At 37.0% G+C, this 15,321-nt stretch overlaps 1 protein-coding gene across 9 annotated transcripts in view; it reads left to right on the top strand.

Annotated features, from left to right (window-relative positions):
* LOC114663544 (uncharacterized) overlaps positions 1–15,321 on the top strand; it is a 314,220-nt gene that overhangs the window by 248,513 nt on the left and 50,386 nt on the right. For 2 of the 9 annotated variants that reach the window (XM_028817355.2, XM_028817354.2), the window contains exons 10-11: positions 2,430–2,507; positions 8,564–8,641. The exons of 6 other annotated variants lie outside the window; for them this stretch is intronic. In XM_028817355.2, the coding sequence (XP_028673188.2) occupies positions 2,430–2,507; positions 8,564–8,641 (156 nt within the window). The remainder of the gene's footprint in view (positions 1–2,429; positions 2,508–8,563; positions 8,642–15,321) is intronic. One more of the 9 variants, XM_028817356.2, reaches the window with a different exon arrangement.

Raw genomic sequence — 15,321 nt, 5'->3', positions numbered from 1 at the left:
AACTGCTTTAGAGGTGGCCCTTTGGGGCTGGTCATTCTTGTCTACCAATTTAGAAATTACAGAGTGAATGTCCAGGTCCACTAGGACCTGAAAACAGTTTCACACTTCTAATTCTGGGGTTGATGCCCCTGAAAATTGTGTTAAACTTAAAAAATGCTATTCACTTATGATCCTGTCAACCTGACAGACTTTGAGCAGTTTTACAAAGATGAATGGAGAAAAATTGCAGTGTCCAGGCATGCAGAGCTGACAGATATCTGTCCACACAAACTCAAAGCTTAAAGTACTGCCACAGGTGCACCTACTAAATACTGACTTGAAGGGGGTGAATAGAATACTTATGCGATCAATTATTTTTGTGTGTTATGTTTGTAATTAATTTAGACCATTGTGCAGAGATGTTTTCACATTGACATTAAAGAGGTTTTTTTTCTGTTGAAAAGAGTCAAAAAATGAAATTAAATCAACTGTGATTAAATGTTGCATAATAAGACATAACTTCCAAGGGGCTGAATTCTTTTTATAGACACTGTACATTGTACAATACCCCATATAATAATCTAAACTATTGTGTAACTTAGAAGATCAACACCATAGAATACTCTTCAAGTTAGGCTCACAAGTTTTTCATCACCGTTCATAACTTTTAAAGGGATAGTTTAAGTTTGTTAAATAACTTAATTTCTGACCTGTTTTCAAAGTGGCATGTAATGATTGAAGCCACTGACTCATTCTGTTTTTTTTGAAGTTGTGCTGAAGGCTCTCCAATCTGTCTGTGCTGATGCTTTTCACTTTTTATACAATCAAAAACATAGAAACATCTTGTAAATAGTAATAATTCTTTCAATATTATTTCATAGAGTCTTCTGTGTGTGTGTGTGGGGGGGGGGGTCTTTTAAGTTTTATTTTCATTCTCCAAGTGACTAATTACACGTGCATAGGGCACGTGCCTCCTTCTCTTATATTGATGTTCAACTCGAAGGTCAACCTGAAGATTTGTTGACAAGCAGAGATAACTGGTTATTTATGCTGTATATGTTTCATAAAAATAAAATTTGAGAAACCTGCTTTATTTACTTATCTGTTAAGCTCCTTAAATTGAGTTCACCTACAATACACGGTATTAATGTACCTTTATGGCTTTACAATTTATAGCATTTGTTTTTATGGAAAAATATAAAAAAAAACTGCTGTGAATACTGATGCTGTAGTAGTTTCCCAGCTGCCTCAGCACCTTTTGGTTTCCATGAAATCTACATGTTTTGTTTATATCTGCATGTGGCTTCTCTGCTAGCCTCGAGTTTCTCCCAGTTTTCAAATCTGCAGTGTGTCAGCCAGTAGACAATAATGTGCTCACTCTCCATGAGATCAAAGAAAAAAAAACATAGTGAGAAATATGCAAGCTTCATAACCAGTCTGTAATATTAAATGATCAGTATAAGAGTGCAGTTCCATCCAGTGTTGGTTGTTATAGCTCCAGGGAATGTCATGCTGGCTTCACAAAACATTATGGGACACTGGAATAAAAAGGTCCTCCTAAACTGTCCGAATTATCAGTAAATACTTCAACGAACAAGGGTGAATGCAAATGCAGCAAATTCACTTTGAATAACGTTTTGGCAAAACTCGCTGGTCCACACTAGCTTTGGGGGTGGTAGCTCCCTCAACCACATCAGTGTTGTCTGGCAGGCTGCTGTTGCTACCGTCTGCATTGAACCGGCATGAAAAATTTCAGCCCCTCAGCTGGAGTAGCGTTTGTATTCATCAGTGTAGGAGCTCTGTTCCTAAAGTGCGTGATGATCCTAACTCTTTGCCACAAGCGTCTGGAGCCATGCCTGTCCATCTGCTTCTCCACCCTATCCCTGTGTGGTTGTTTTGCCTGCTTTATTGCCCATATTTAGCTGTATGACTCTGCTTAGTATTTCTCCAAGTCACCTGGTACAATATTAGAGTTATACACAGCAGTGTGAATGTTTAAAGTATCGGAGATGGGTCTATCAACCTAACATGATAGCTTAAAAGTTTACAGTTATCATGAAAGTAACTTTTAGAGACATTCAACAAATGTTTAAATTCTTTAAAATAACACATTTTTCTGTTAATTCAAGTAGACACAAATTTCAGACTTTCTGACCATTATTGTTCATATTCTACATTAATATTTTGAGTGATGAGAACTTCTATTGTTGTAATGCAAATTAATTGTTGTACTACATGCAAATCTTTGTGTTAGACAAATCTTAATTGGCTAGACAGAGATTCAGTTTACAACTCTGCATATTCTTGCAAAAATGTATTGCTATAAAATGTTTTATTGTCTGTATATTGTGCATGTTGTAATTCTTCTGTAATTTTCTTTGCATGTTTTGAGAATTTAGTTTTGCTCAAATGCCATACTTAAGTAGGAGTATGTTTTTGTTTTCCAATAGGAAACGAAACAGAAATACTGGTGCAGCAAAAGAGTGAAACTGCAGGGACACCAACAAATGTAAAAAGCCAGACTGAAAGTGCGTCATATTCCCTGCATGGTTTTCTTTCAAATGTTCTGTTTTATCTACTCTGAGTTTTTGTTTGTTGTGAAATGTTAACTAAAAACACGCCTGAACAGTTATAGCAAGCAAAAACTTCTGTTTAATTAGGGTTCTGCTTCAACAATTAAAAAGAAAAAGAGCTACATTCTTAAAAAGTCTCTTTATAGTGTGACCTATACTTCTGTATATTGTTAAGGGGACACATATTCCCTAAAACAATTATTCATGTTGAATTTTTTAGCGTTTTCCTATGAGCTCTACATTTGCATTCTGATCACTCAAATGTTGTATCTTATCTAAATAACCCTATACAGTGGAACCTCGGTTCACGAACGTCTCGGTACACGTACAACTCGGTTTACGACCAAAAAGTTCACCAAACTTTTGCCTCGGTTCACGACCACACACTCGGTATACGAACAAGCCAGTTTCCCTTTCGGTTTGTGCGCGCCGATTATTTCCGCACGTGTTGCATTGTTCTGGGTCAGACGTGCGTGCTTTTGCTGTGAACTCTTTGTGCTCTATTTCATTTCCTTTCCGGTTCGTACACGCCGATTACTGTATTTAAGCACGTGTTCAGCCTCTCCCTGTTCATTGTTCTCAGTCAGACGTGCGTGCTTTACCTGTTAACACTTTGTGCTCTACAGTATTTCGTGTGCTTTTGCAGTTAACCATGGCTTCTAAGCAAGTGAAGAGTGGTGAGAAGAAAGTTTCGCAGAAAATTGAAATTGAAGTAAAGAAAGAAATTATTGAAAAGTATGAGCGTAGCGTTTGTGTTACTGATCTTGCCGCCGAGTACAAGAAGTCATTTCAACTATTCTAAAGCAGAAAGAATCTATTAAAGCAGCTAATGTTGCAAAAGGAGTTACAGCGTTAACCAGGCAGAGGCCTCAAGTGCTGGAAGAGGTGGAAAAACTGTTTACCAGTTTACTCATTTACCAATTTGAGAACCCTCGTGCTTTCAAGCAGCACAATGTAAACAAAGCCAGACTGCCAGTGATGTGGAGGGCAAACATGAAGGGTTGGGTCACAAGGACTTTGTTTTTGGAATGGCTGCACGAGGCTTTCGCTCCCACCAGCTAAACAGCTAAAAACACCACAAACCCAAGAAATCACAAGAGAGAACACCTGAAGGAAAACATCCCTCCATTGCAGAGCCAGACTCTCCCTCAAAACTGTAACCGCCTCACTTCATGCCAGACCCCGACTCATGCAAGGTTAGTTTTCTTGGTGGTTTATGGTTAGTTTTTGTATTACAGATTTTTCAAATGTTCATTTTTCGGTTTGTAGTGTGAATTGTTGCAGTGTTACTTTTCTCTTTTTTCAAATGTTCATTTTTTTTCCCCTGTGCTTAGTGTTTATACAGCGGTCGGGTCATAAGGCTATAGCGCAAACTCTTACAATGTTATTTTCTTGGTTGCTTGTGGTTGGTTTTTAAATAAAGTTCGGATTTGTTCAAATGTTCCTTTTTTTCCCCCCTGTGCTTAAAACTCATTAAAAAAAGTGTTTATACAGCGATCGGCTTGTAAGGCTATAGCGCAAACTGCTGCAATGTTACAGAGAGAGAGAGAGCGGGCTCGCGTGCTGATGAGAGAGAGAGAGAGAGAGAGAGAGAGCGTGCAGCTGAGAGCGAGCCTGCACGTGCAGCTGAGCAGGGAGCCTGGGTGTTTGTGTCAGTGTTATTCAATGTTTTTACATTAGTTTACTATTACACTGTGCATTCTATGGTGTAATTAACTATATTTGTGCTTAAAAATCTTTTAAAAAAAAAATATATATATTTACATACAGTTCGTATGGTCTGGAACGGATTAATTGTATTTACATACAATCCTATGGGGGAAATCGCTTCGGTTCCACTGTATTCCTATTATAACACATTATAACACAAATATTGTAAGTCTTACTAGCACATATAATGTATATTTGCTTACCATCAATCTGTAATTAAACACAAAAAAACAAGTGGTGGAAGAAAATACACTCAACCATTAAAAAGTAATTGCAATTAGCTTGACTTTTGACATTGATTTAACTTTCTTAAAGAAATAGCTATTAACAAACAAGACATTGACATATATTCACTTTTTTTTGTCACTTGCAGAGTTCTTGACTTTTTGTCTTTCTTCTTATAAGCTGTTTTACGTAAAATGTTTAAGGTCTGAGTGGCAGTGCTCATTAGCAGTTAGTTATTAAACTGTTGTGGCACAAAGCCTGCAGTCTTATTCAGATACTGTTTAGAAAATGAGTCCAGAAAACAATGCATTTATTCTGAATGCTGATTTTACCAACATGTTAGTGAATTCCTTTTTTCATTAGTTTGCTTTTTTTTTTTTTTTTTTTTTGCAGTCTCTTGTCTCTTTGGACATTTAACTTTTGAAGGACTGTTCATAAAGCTTATAAATTGTTTTAAAAATCATTTTCATTTAGCATTAAATTTAACATGTTTTTGAAAGCTAAATATTTTTACAAGTTTATATAAATGTAAGCAATATCAATACATAAATATGTAAAAATAATCAATAATATGTGGGTGTGAGTGAAACCATTTAAAGAACAAAATACCTATATATTTGGATTACTGATTATTTAATTTACCGTCATCTGTATTGCCATTGTTTTTATATCTTTGATTTTTGTAATTATATTAGTAAGTTAAAATTAGAAATAATGACTGTATATGGGTTACATTTGGCTTTCATCTTATCTAATATCTTGATTACAGAGAGAATTGTTAGCAAGTATTTATAAAGATTATCTGCACTAAATAACATATTCAAACAAGGGGGCTTCGCCCCCTGCTCGCTTCGCTCGCCTACCCCCGGCGTTTTGAACCCGTGCCTGCTGGGCAGCCGAAGTTTCAGACGCGCGTTGTAGGAGCTTGCGTTGTTTTGAACCCGTGCTTGCCCTGCTTCTGCGGTTTGAGACGCGCGTTGTAGGCGTATATCCGTCAGTCGAGCTTGTTCGGTTTGAACCCGTGCCTGCTTTGCCTCCGCAGTTTCAGACGGTGGGTAGCGTTCGGCGTTTTGTACGATCCCAAGCAGCACATTATTCCTAACTTCACTCCGCAGTAGTGCCACCCACAATATGGCGGCAACGCCTGCGCCTTCCGTATTATGTCGGGTTTTACCATGCTGTGTAGGCGCCTTTGCCTTTCGTACTTTCCCGCGCCTTCCGACGCGCGATGTAGGTGCCTGCACCTTCCGGGTCTGCCTCCGCTGTGTGGTGTGGACGTTTAACTGTCGTTTTTTTCTGCCTTTATATTCTGTATCTCGCTGTGCATGTGTTTCGTGCCTAGGTTTTTTTGAAGCTGTTGCATTCCAGTTTTCATCATCTGTAACCTGCTCTCCATGTGTTTGGCCCCGTTCTTTAACCTCTGTATGACGTTTTACTTTGTTTCCTACTCTGTCTTTTATTTCTGACCTCGCTTTATCCTGCTTGCTGCATGTCAGACAGTTCGTAGTCTCTCCCGTTTCACTCTGTGGAGGGGGGCTTTGTGTGGCGCCTGCGCACTATGTCTCCTGCGTCCATATCCGGTTTACCATTCTCGGTTAGTAATATGGATATTTTATGCCAATATTCTACTGTTCAAATTGTTTCAATTGTGTAATCCCACAATTCAAGCATTAATTATGACATTTCTGGTACAGGTAAAGATTTGGTAAAGAACAAAATTAAACAAAGCTGTGTTAAAGAAGATAACTCTGCATTCCCTAAACTTACAGATTTTGCAGGTTTGTTTTGAATAAGAAAATGATACCAAAGTAAACTAAATAGAAATGACACAGTACATCAAGCTAAAGTAACTTTTATCCGAATATGATAACAAACTAAAGAGAAATAATGCTAGATATACTACAATATGTTAATGTATCATTTATTTAAAATGTGATTTTTGTATTGATTGTAAGTGCGTAATATTTGAAAACTAATAGTCATATTAATTACTGCTTTTTTTAAGTTGCAGTTTAAGATTTAATTGAGATTAGTAAAATTGTACAGTGTATCTTACCAAACAAGGTAAATGGGCATCCCACTCATGTACAGTGGTGTGAAAAACTATTTGCCCCCTTCCTGATTTCTCATTCTTTTGCATGTTTGTCACACAAAATGTTTCTGATCATCAAACACATTTAACCATTAGTCAAATATAACACAAGTAAACACAAAATGCAGTTTGTAAATGGTGGTTTTTATTATTTAGGGAGAAAAAAAAATCCAAACCTACATGGCCCTGTGTGAAAAAGTAATTGCCCCCTGAACCTAATAACTGGTTGGGCCACCCTTAGCAGCAATAACTGCAATCAAGCGTTTGCGATAACTTGCAATGAGTCTTTTACAGCACTCTGGAGGAATTTTGGCCCACTCATCTTTGCAAAATTGTTGTAATTCAGCTTTATTTGAGGGTTTTCTAGCATGAACCGCCTTTTTAAGGTCATGCCATAGCATCTCAATTGGATTCAGGTCAGGACTTTGACTAGGCCACTCCAAAGTCTTCATTTTGTTTTTCTTCAGCCATTCAGAGGTGGATTTGCTGGTGTGTTTTGGGTCATTGTCCTGTTGCAACACCCAAGATCGCTTCAGCTTGAGTTGACGAACAGATGGCCGGACATTCTCCTTCAGGATTTTTTGGTAGACAGTAGAATTCATGGTTCCATCTATCACAGCAAGCCTTCCATGTCCTGAAGCAGCAAAACAACCCCAGACCATCACACTACCACCACCATATTTTACTGTTGGTATGATGTTCTTTTTCTGAAATGCTGTGTTCCTTTTACGCCAGATGTAACGGGACATTTGCCTTCCAAAAAGTTCAACTTTTGTCTCATCAGTCCACAAGGTATTTTCCCAAAAGTCTTGGCAATCATTGAGATGTTTCTTAGCAAAATTGAGACGAGCCCTAATGTTCTTTTTGCTTAACAGTGGTTTGCGTCTTGGAAATCTGCCATGCAGGCCGTTTTTGCCCAGTCTCTTTCTTATGGTGGAGTCGTGAACACTGACCTTAATTGAGGCAAGTGAGGCCTGCAGTTCTTTAGACGTTGTCCTGGGGTCTTTTGTGACCTCTCGGATGAGTCGTCTCTGCGCTCTTGGGGTAATTTTGGTCGGCCGGCCACTCCTGGGAAGGTTCACCACTGTTCCATGTTTTTGCCATTTGTGGATAATGGCTCTCACTGTGGTTCGCTGGAGTCCCAAAGCTTTAGAAATGGCTTTATAACCTTTACCAGACTGATAGATCTCAATTACTTCTGTTCTCATTTGTTCCTGAATTTCTTTGGATCTTGGCATGATGTCTAGCTTTTGAGGTGCTTTTGGTCTACTTCTCTGTGTCAGGCAGCTCCTATTTAAGTGATTTCTTGATTGAAACAGGTGTGGCAGTAATCAGGCCTGGGGGTGGCTACGGAAATTGAACTCAGGTGTGATACACCACAGTTAGGTTATTTTTTAACAAGGGGGCAATTACTTCTTCACACAGGGCCATGTAGGTTTGGATTTTTTTTCTCCCTAAATAATAAAAACCATCATTTAAAAACTGCATTTTGTGTTTACTTGTGTTATATTTGACTAATGGTTAAATGTGTTTGATGATCAGAAACATTTTGTGTGACAAACATGCAAAAGAATAAGAAATCAGGAAGGGGGCAAATAGTTTTTCACACCACTGTAAATCAGGTTGGTTTTGAATACTTCATTGACTCTTAAGTTAATTTTGCTCTATTTTTATTCATTTTGATGGATTTATTTTATTAATTATACATTGTTATGTTTTGGTTGTCATTTTGTGCAATTATTGTTCTGGAATGCTGCCGTATTGTTTTAACTGTCAGTGACTGTCATCAGATTTCTTCTGTAAATTGGCAGCTCGCAGTAGCTCAGGTATCAGCCAGGGATAAGTGGATCCTTAGTGTAGTTAAAAGAAACATTTCCTTTTTCTGGACTTTCAACTTTGTGTTTGTTTTAGACCTTTTGGTTTTGGGCATTACAATTTTCTTCCTGACTTTTCTGAAGTCCTGTCTGTTTGACTTTTACTATAGATGCTGAAGTGGAGAAGCCACAAGCAGATTCAACTTCAGGACCATCCTTTGATGTAATTGGTCTGCCAAATGATTTTGGTAAATAAATATATTTTATATATACATTTATATACACATTTTCAAATCTGTTAAATCCAATTTAGTTTCATACACACACAGTGCATTCAGACCCCTTCGCTTACTGCACACTGTACTTGATTGTGTTGTAGATTTAATTTAAGTTGAATACATTTATCATTTTTGCCAATTAGTCTACACTTAATAACCCATAATAATATTTTGTTAAGACTGGTTTCCAAATTTAATAAAAATCAAAACCTGAAATCTTTCATTTATATCTCTATTTAGACCTTTTGCTGCAACACTCCAAATTATGGTCTATTGCATCCTGTTTTCTTTATTTATTCTTGAGATAAGTGTAGAAATATATATATCTATATATCTATATCTGTATATATATATATATATATATATATATATATATATATATATATATATATATACAGTAATCCCTCGCTACTTCGCGGTTCAGTTTTCGCGGATTTTATATGTAAGCATATCTAAATACATAACGCGGATTTTTCGCTGCTTCGCGGGTTTCTGCGGACAATGGGTCTTTTAACTTGCTTCCTCAGTTGGTTTGCCCAGTTGATTTCATACAAGAGATGCTATTGGCGGATGGCTGAGAAGCTACCCAATCAGAGCACGCAGTTAAGTTCCTGTGTGCTGCTGATTGGCTAAGCGACGGAGTGTTGCATTAACCAGGAAGTCTCATCTCATTCATTCATCATTAACGTGCTAATGCTTCAGGGGCCGTGTCCAAGCACCAACAGAAGATGCAGATGATTGCAGAAAAGGTAAAAGTTTTGGATATGTTGAAGGAAGGGAACAGCTACACTGCTGCAGGACATCGATTCTTTTTTTTAAAAAGGAGGAAAAGCATATAAGATATACGGCCGCAGTGTCCTTTAACCAGGGTGCAAAACGAGTTTCAAGTGGACGTGATAAGGCAGTAGTTTGGATGGAATCTGCTTTAGGAATCTTTGCAACAAGGTCGACGACGTCATGACCGCCTACAAGCTGCCACGTGTACTTCGCTATACAGTAAATGTAAACTTATCTACCGATTTCATATTGCTTAGCAGTTGTCCCTGTTTTTAATAGAGTAAACGGTGGGTTGTAAACAATACAGGGAGGGTTTAAAAATGTCCAAATACACGTTAAATAATTAATTAAATATAGTGTCCCTACTTCGCGGAAATTCAGTTATCGCGGTCGGCCTTGGAACCTATCTCCAGCGATAAGTGAGGGATTACTGTGTGTGTATATATATATATATATATATATATATCATTCATATATATATATATATATATATGATATATACAGTACTGTGCAAAAGTTTTAGGCAGGTGTGAAAAAATGCTGTAAACAGAGAATGCTTTTAGAAATATAAATAATGATTGTTTATTGTTATCAATTTACAAAATGCAAACTGAGCAAACAAATGAAAAATCTAAATCAAATCAATATTTGGTGTTACTACCTTTTGCCTTCAAACCAGCATCAATTCATATAGGTACACTTGCACAAAGTCAGGGATTTTGTAGGACTATAGTCAGGTGTATGATCAACCAATTATACCAAACCGGTGCTAATGATCATTAATGTCACACGTAGGTTGAAACACAGTCATTAACTGAAACAGAAACAGCTGTGTAGGAGGTTTACAGCAACAAGACACAAGGTAGTTATACTGCATCAGCAAGGTCTCTCCCAGACAAAGATTTCAAAGCAGACTGGGGTTTCAAGATGTGCTGTTCAAGCTCTTTTGAAGAAGCACAAAGAAACGGGCAACGTTGAGGATCGTAGACACAGTGGTCGGCCAAGGAAACTTAGTGCAACAGATGAAAGACACATCAAGCTTATTACCCTTCGAAATCGGAAGATGTCCAGCAGTGCCATCAGCTCAGAACTGGCAGAAACCAGTGGAACCCAGGTACACCCATCTACTGTCCGGAGACGTCTGGCCAGAAGTGGTCTTCATGGAAGAGTTGCAGCCAAAAAGCCATACCTCCGACGTGGAAACAAGGCCAAGTGACTCAAGTATGCACGAAAACGTAGGAACTGGGGTGCAGAAAAATGGCAGCAGGTGCTCTGGACTGATGAGTGACGTGACGCAGTTTATAGTATTCCATGCAATTCTTGCTCAGCGGTATACATAGGACAAACGTCAAAAAGAATCTCAACACGTGTACAGGAACATCGCAACGCCGTCAGAAGAAAGGACGCACTATCTTTGATCTATGCACATACTATATCGACAGGACACACATTCAACTGGGACAACGTAAAAGTAAAATTTAAGGCCAGTACTAAAAGTGCCAGAGAGTTGGCAGAGTCTTGGATATCAGATGAAAACGCCATCAACAGACACTTGGACATAAATCCAGCATATGCCAACTTAAGAAGAACATGTACACAATAAATAAACTATACAACCCCCCCCCCCCTTGATTATACTGACTTAGTCACCTCCACCCCACCCCCCACTGAATTTGTTGCTATATATTGCCTTTGATTCTTGTAAGTCTAAGCATTATCCTCTGATGAAGACCCCTGATAGGGGTTGAAAGCTCAGGAATAAAAAACTATTTTATGATACGTGATTCTTTTTTCTCCCTTCGTGGATCTCCAGCTGCAGATAGATATAGATATATATATATATAGATATATATATATATAGATATAGATATATCTATACTAATAAAAGGCAAAGCCCTCACTGACTCACTGACTGACTGACTGACTCACTCATCACTAATTGTCCAACTTCCCGTGTAGGTGGAAGGCTGAAATTTGGCAGGCTCATTCCTTACAGATTACTTACAAAAGTTAGGCAGGTTTCATTTCGAAATTCTACGCGTACTGGTCATAACTGGAGCCTCTTTTTTGTCCATATACTGTAATGGAAGAGGCGGAGTCACGTATTGCGTCATCACGCCGCCTCCTACGTAATCACGTGAACTGAAAACAAGGAAGAGATTTACAGCACGACTCAAACACGGGAACAAAGGTAAATGGCGTTAATTGTTGAGTGTCTTTTAATACTGTGTAAGCATACATATTAACACATGTGCAATTAAACGTGTGCATTTACGGGGTGATTTCTCAGGCTTTAAAGCTCGCCTTTTATAATAATAATAATAATAAATTTTATTTATATTGCACTTTATATTTTAGCAATTCCAAAGTGCTACAGAGTAAAAATAGAATAATAAAATAAAAAAAAACAGAAGAATCTATAAAATACTTTAACAAAATGACTTTCTAAAAAGATGAGTTTTTAGGTTTCGCTTAAAGGCCTCAGTCGACTGTGGGGCTCTCAGGTAATCAGGGAGGGCATTCCACAGCCTCGGCGCCACAGATGAAAACGCCCTGTCACCCATGCTGCTGAGCTTAGTTCTGGGGACTTGAAGAGTGTTAGTGTGTACAGAGCGGAGGGAACGTAAGGAGTTATAAGGGGTAAGGAGTTCCTGTAGATAAAGAGTGGCATGTCCATAAATGCACTGATGGGTAAGAAGGGAGACCTTGTACTCTATTCTGAATGAAACAGGGAGCCAGTGAAGGGTTTTCAGGATTGGGGTGATGTGATCATGCTTTCGCACCCTCATCAGGATCCTGGCAGCGCTATTCTGAATATACTGGAGTCTCTGGATACTCTTGCCAAGAATCCCAATGAGGAGCGCATTACAGTAATCCAGCCTGGAAGAGACAAAGGCATGGACGAGCTTCTCTGCATCTGCCAGGGTGAGTAATGGGTGGAGTTTGGCGATGTTCTTGAGATGGAAAAAAGATAACTTACAGAGATATTCTTTTATCAAATGTGGGAACGAAGGTAAATGACGTTAATTGTTGAGTGTCTTTTAATACTGTGGAAGCATACATATTAACACATGTGCAATTAAACGTGTGCATTTACGGGGTGATTTCTCAGGCTTAAAAGCTCACCTTTTATTAAAAAGATAAATGCAAACTGTTTTCATTCTGAAGGGCACAAACCACGTTGGATTTCAGCCGTTAAACGCGCAAAAATGTCGGTACACCAGATAAATAAGCGCAACATATTATCAGTTGTATTGTATGCTTACAATACATATAGAAATGTGTTAATCGTTAACTAATAGTATGGGATGGTGTTTTTCGACTCGCGCCTTGATTTAAACGATTGCATGTCTTGGTGGGTTTGCGTAGCTTATTGTCAATATCTTTACACCTCTTTTTAAGACTTATTGACTGAAACGGGCTTTCACGAAAAAAGTTAGGGCTTTGCTACAGGATACACCCTCCACAAGTTAAGGAAGTAAAAATAAAGGTATATATTTCTGTTTTATTTAAACCTTTTAAGTTCGTATGAATAGCCCCATTTGGCTGTTTTAGTTTTTTTTTTTCTTTCTTCAGTAATATTTAATCTCCTTAAAGAAAAACAACATATGCATTTTACTTTTTTTGTATCTCTTTAGTAATATTTTAGTGTAAAAGGATAACCAGTATTTAAACATTTTATGTTACTTTATAAAGTTATTTTACGCAATGTTGAAAAATTAATAAGAAAGCTACATATTTTGGCAGCTGCTGCTTTAATTTTCAATGAAATGAAAAAAGCTCTCCAAAAGAAAACCTCAATGAAGAAGAAACAGTTTGCACTATCTAAAAAGGAGAAACCCTCATTTATAAAGGTTTGCTGCAGATGACTTAACTGAAAATAAATGAATAGTTCCTATGTGTATAATACATATATTTATCTATTTGACTTACGCCTTTATTCCAGCAACTTGCAACATCTGAGGTACAATTGGTTACATTACTTTTGTTTTTTGCAGCACAGGCAGGTGAAGTGACTTCCTCAGGGTCAAACAGTGGTGTCAGTACCAGGATTTGAACTGACAAGCTCCGGGTTTGCTGAAATATTACTGAAGAAAGAAATAAAACGAAAACGGGCAAATGGGGCTATGCATACAAATGTCCATCCATCCATTATCCAACCCGCTATATCCTAAATACAGGAGCCAATCCCTGCCAACACAGGGCACAAGGCAGGAAACAAACCCCGGGCAAGGTGCCAGCCCACCGCAGGGCGCACACACCCACACACCACGGACAATTTAGAATCGCCAATGCACCTAACCTGCATGTCTTTGGACTATGGGAGGAAACCGGAGTACCCAGAGGAAACCCAGACAGACACGGGGAGAACATTCAAACTCCACGCAGGGAAGCGAACCCGGGTCTCCTAACTGGCACCTTTCACTGCGCCACCATACCGCCCGCATACAAACTTAAAACGTTTAAATAAAACAGAAATATATACCTTTATTTTTACTTCCTTAACTTGTGGAGGGTGTATCCTGTAGCAAAGCCCTAACTTTTTTCATGAAAGCCCCTTTCAGTCAATAAGCCTTAAAAACAGGTGTAAAGCTAAACTTGCAGCACCGCTATTCAATTACACTTGCCTAACGCCTCTCCTAAGGGGACTTACTGTGGGATCTGTGCATCCATCAAAGCACCAATCACAGGCCCGATTACAAAGCGGGAAGCTGTTATTTGTCTCCCTCCCATGTAACAATCACAGCCCGTGTTACAACGCACTATGTATGTATGTGTATATGTGTATATATATGTGTGTATATGTATGTGTATATATATGTTGATATGTGTATATATATATATATATATATATATATATATATATATATATGTGTATATATGTGTATATGTATATATATATATATATATATATATATATATATATATATATATATATATATATATATATATATATATATATATATATATATACATGTTTATGTATATATATACATGTTTATGTATATATATGTTTACATAACCTCTTTAACACACTACTTCTCCGCTGCGAAGCGTGGGTATTTTGCTAGTAAGTATATATATGTGTCTGTGTGTGTGTGTATATATATATATATATATATATAAATATATATTAGCAAAATACCCGCGCTTCGCAGTGGAGAAGTAGTGTGTTAAAGAGGTTATGAAAAAGAAAAGGAAACATTTTAAAAATAATGTAACATGATTGTTAATGTAATTGTGTTGTCATTGTTATAAGTGTTGCTATACACACACACACACATAAACATATATATACATATATACATATCTACATATACACATATCTACATATATATATATATATACATATAGACATCCACATATATATATATATATATATATATATATATTTATATATATATATTTATATATATATATTTATATATATATATCAACATATATATATATATATATATATATATATATATATATATATATACACACATACATACACACATGTACATATACACATACATAGATACATATACATATATACATATACACATACATAGATACAGATACACACACATACATATATATACATACACACATACATACATAGATACACACACACACATATATATATATATATATATACACACAGACACATATATATACATATATATTTACATATCTACATATATACACATATCTACATATATATATATATACACATCTACATATATATACACATATATATACATATCTACATATATATCTAGACATACATACAAAAATACATTGACAGATATATATATATACATATCTACATATATATATATGTATGTAATTGTGTTGTCACTGTTATGAGTGTTGCTGTCATATATATA

Source organism: Erpetoichthys calabaricus, chromosome 13 (assembly GCF_900747795.2).
Source record: "Erpetoichthys calabaricus chromosome 13, fErpCal1.3, whole genome shotgun sequence".
Classification (NCBI taxonomy): Eukaryota; Metazoa; Chordata; class Cladistia; order Polypteriformes; family Polypteridae; genus Erpetoichthys; species Erpetoichthys calabaricus.
Note: the sequence above shows the minus strand (reverse complement) of the source record. Positions and strands in the feature narration are given on the sequence as shown.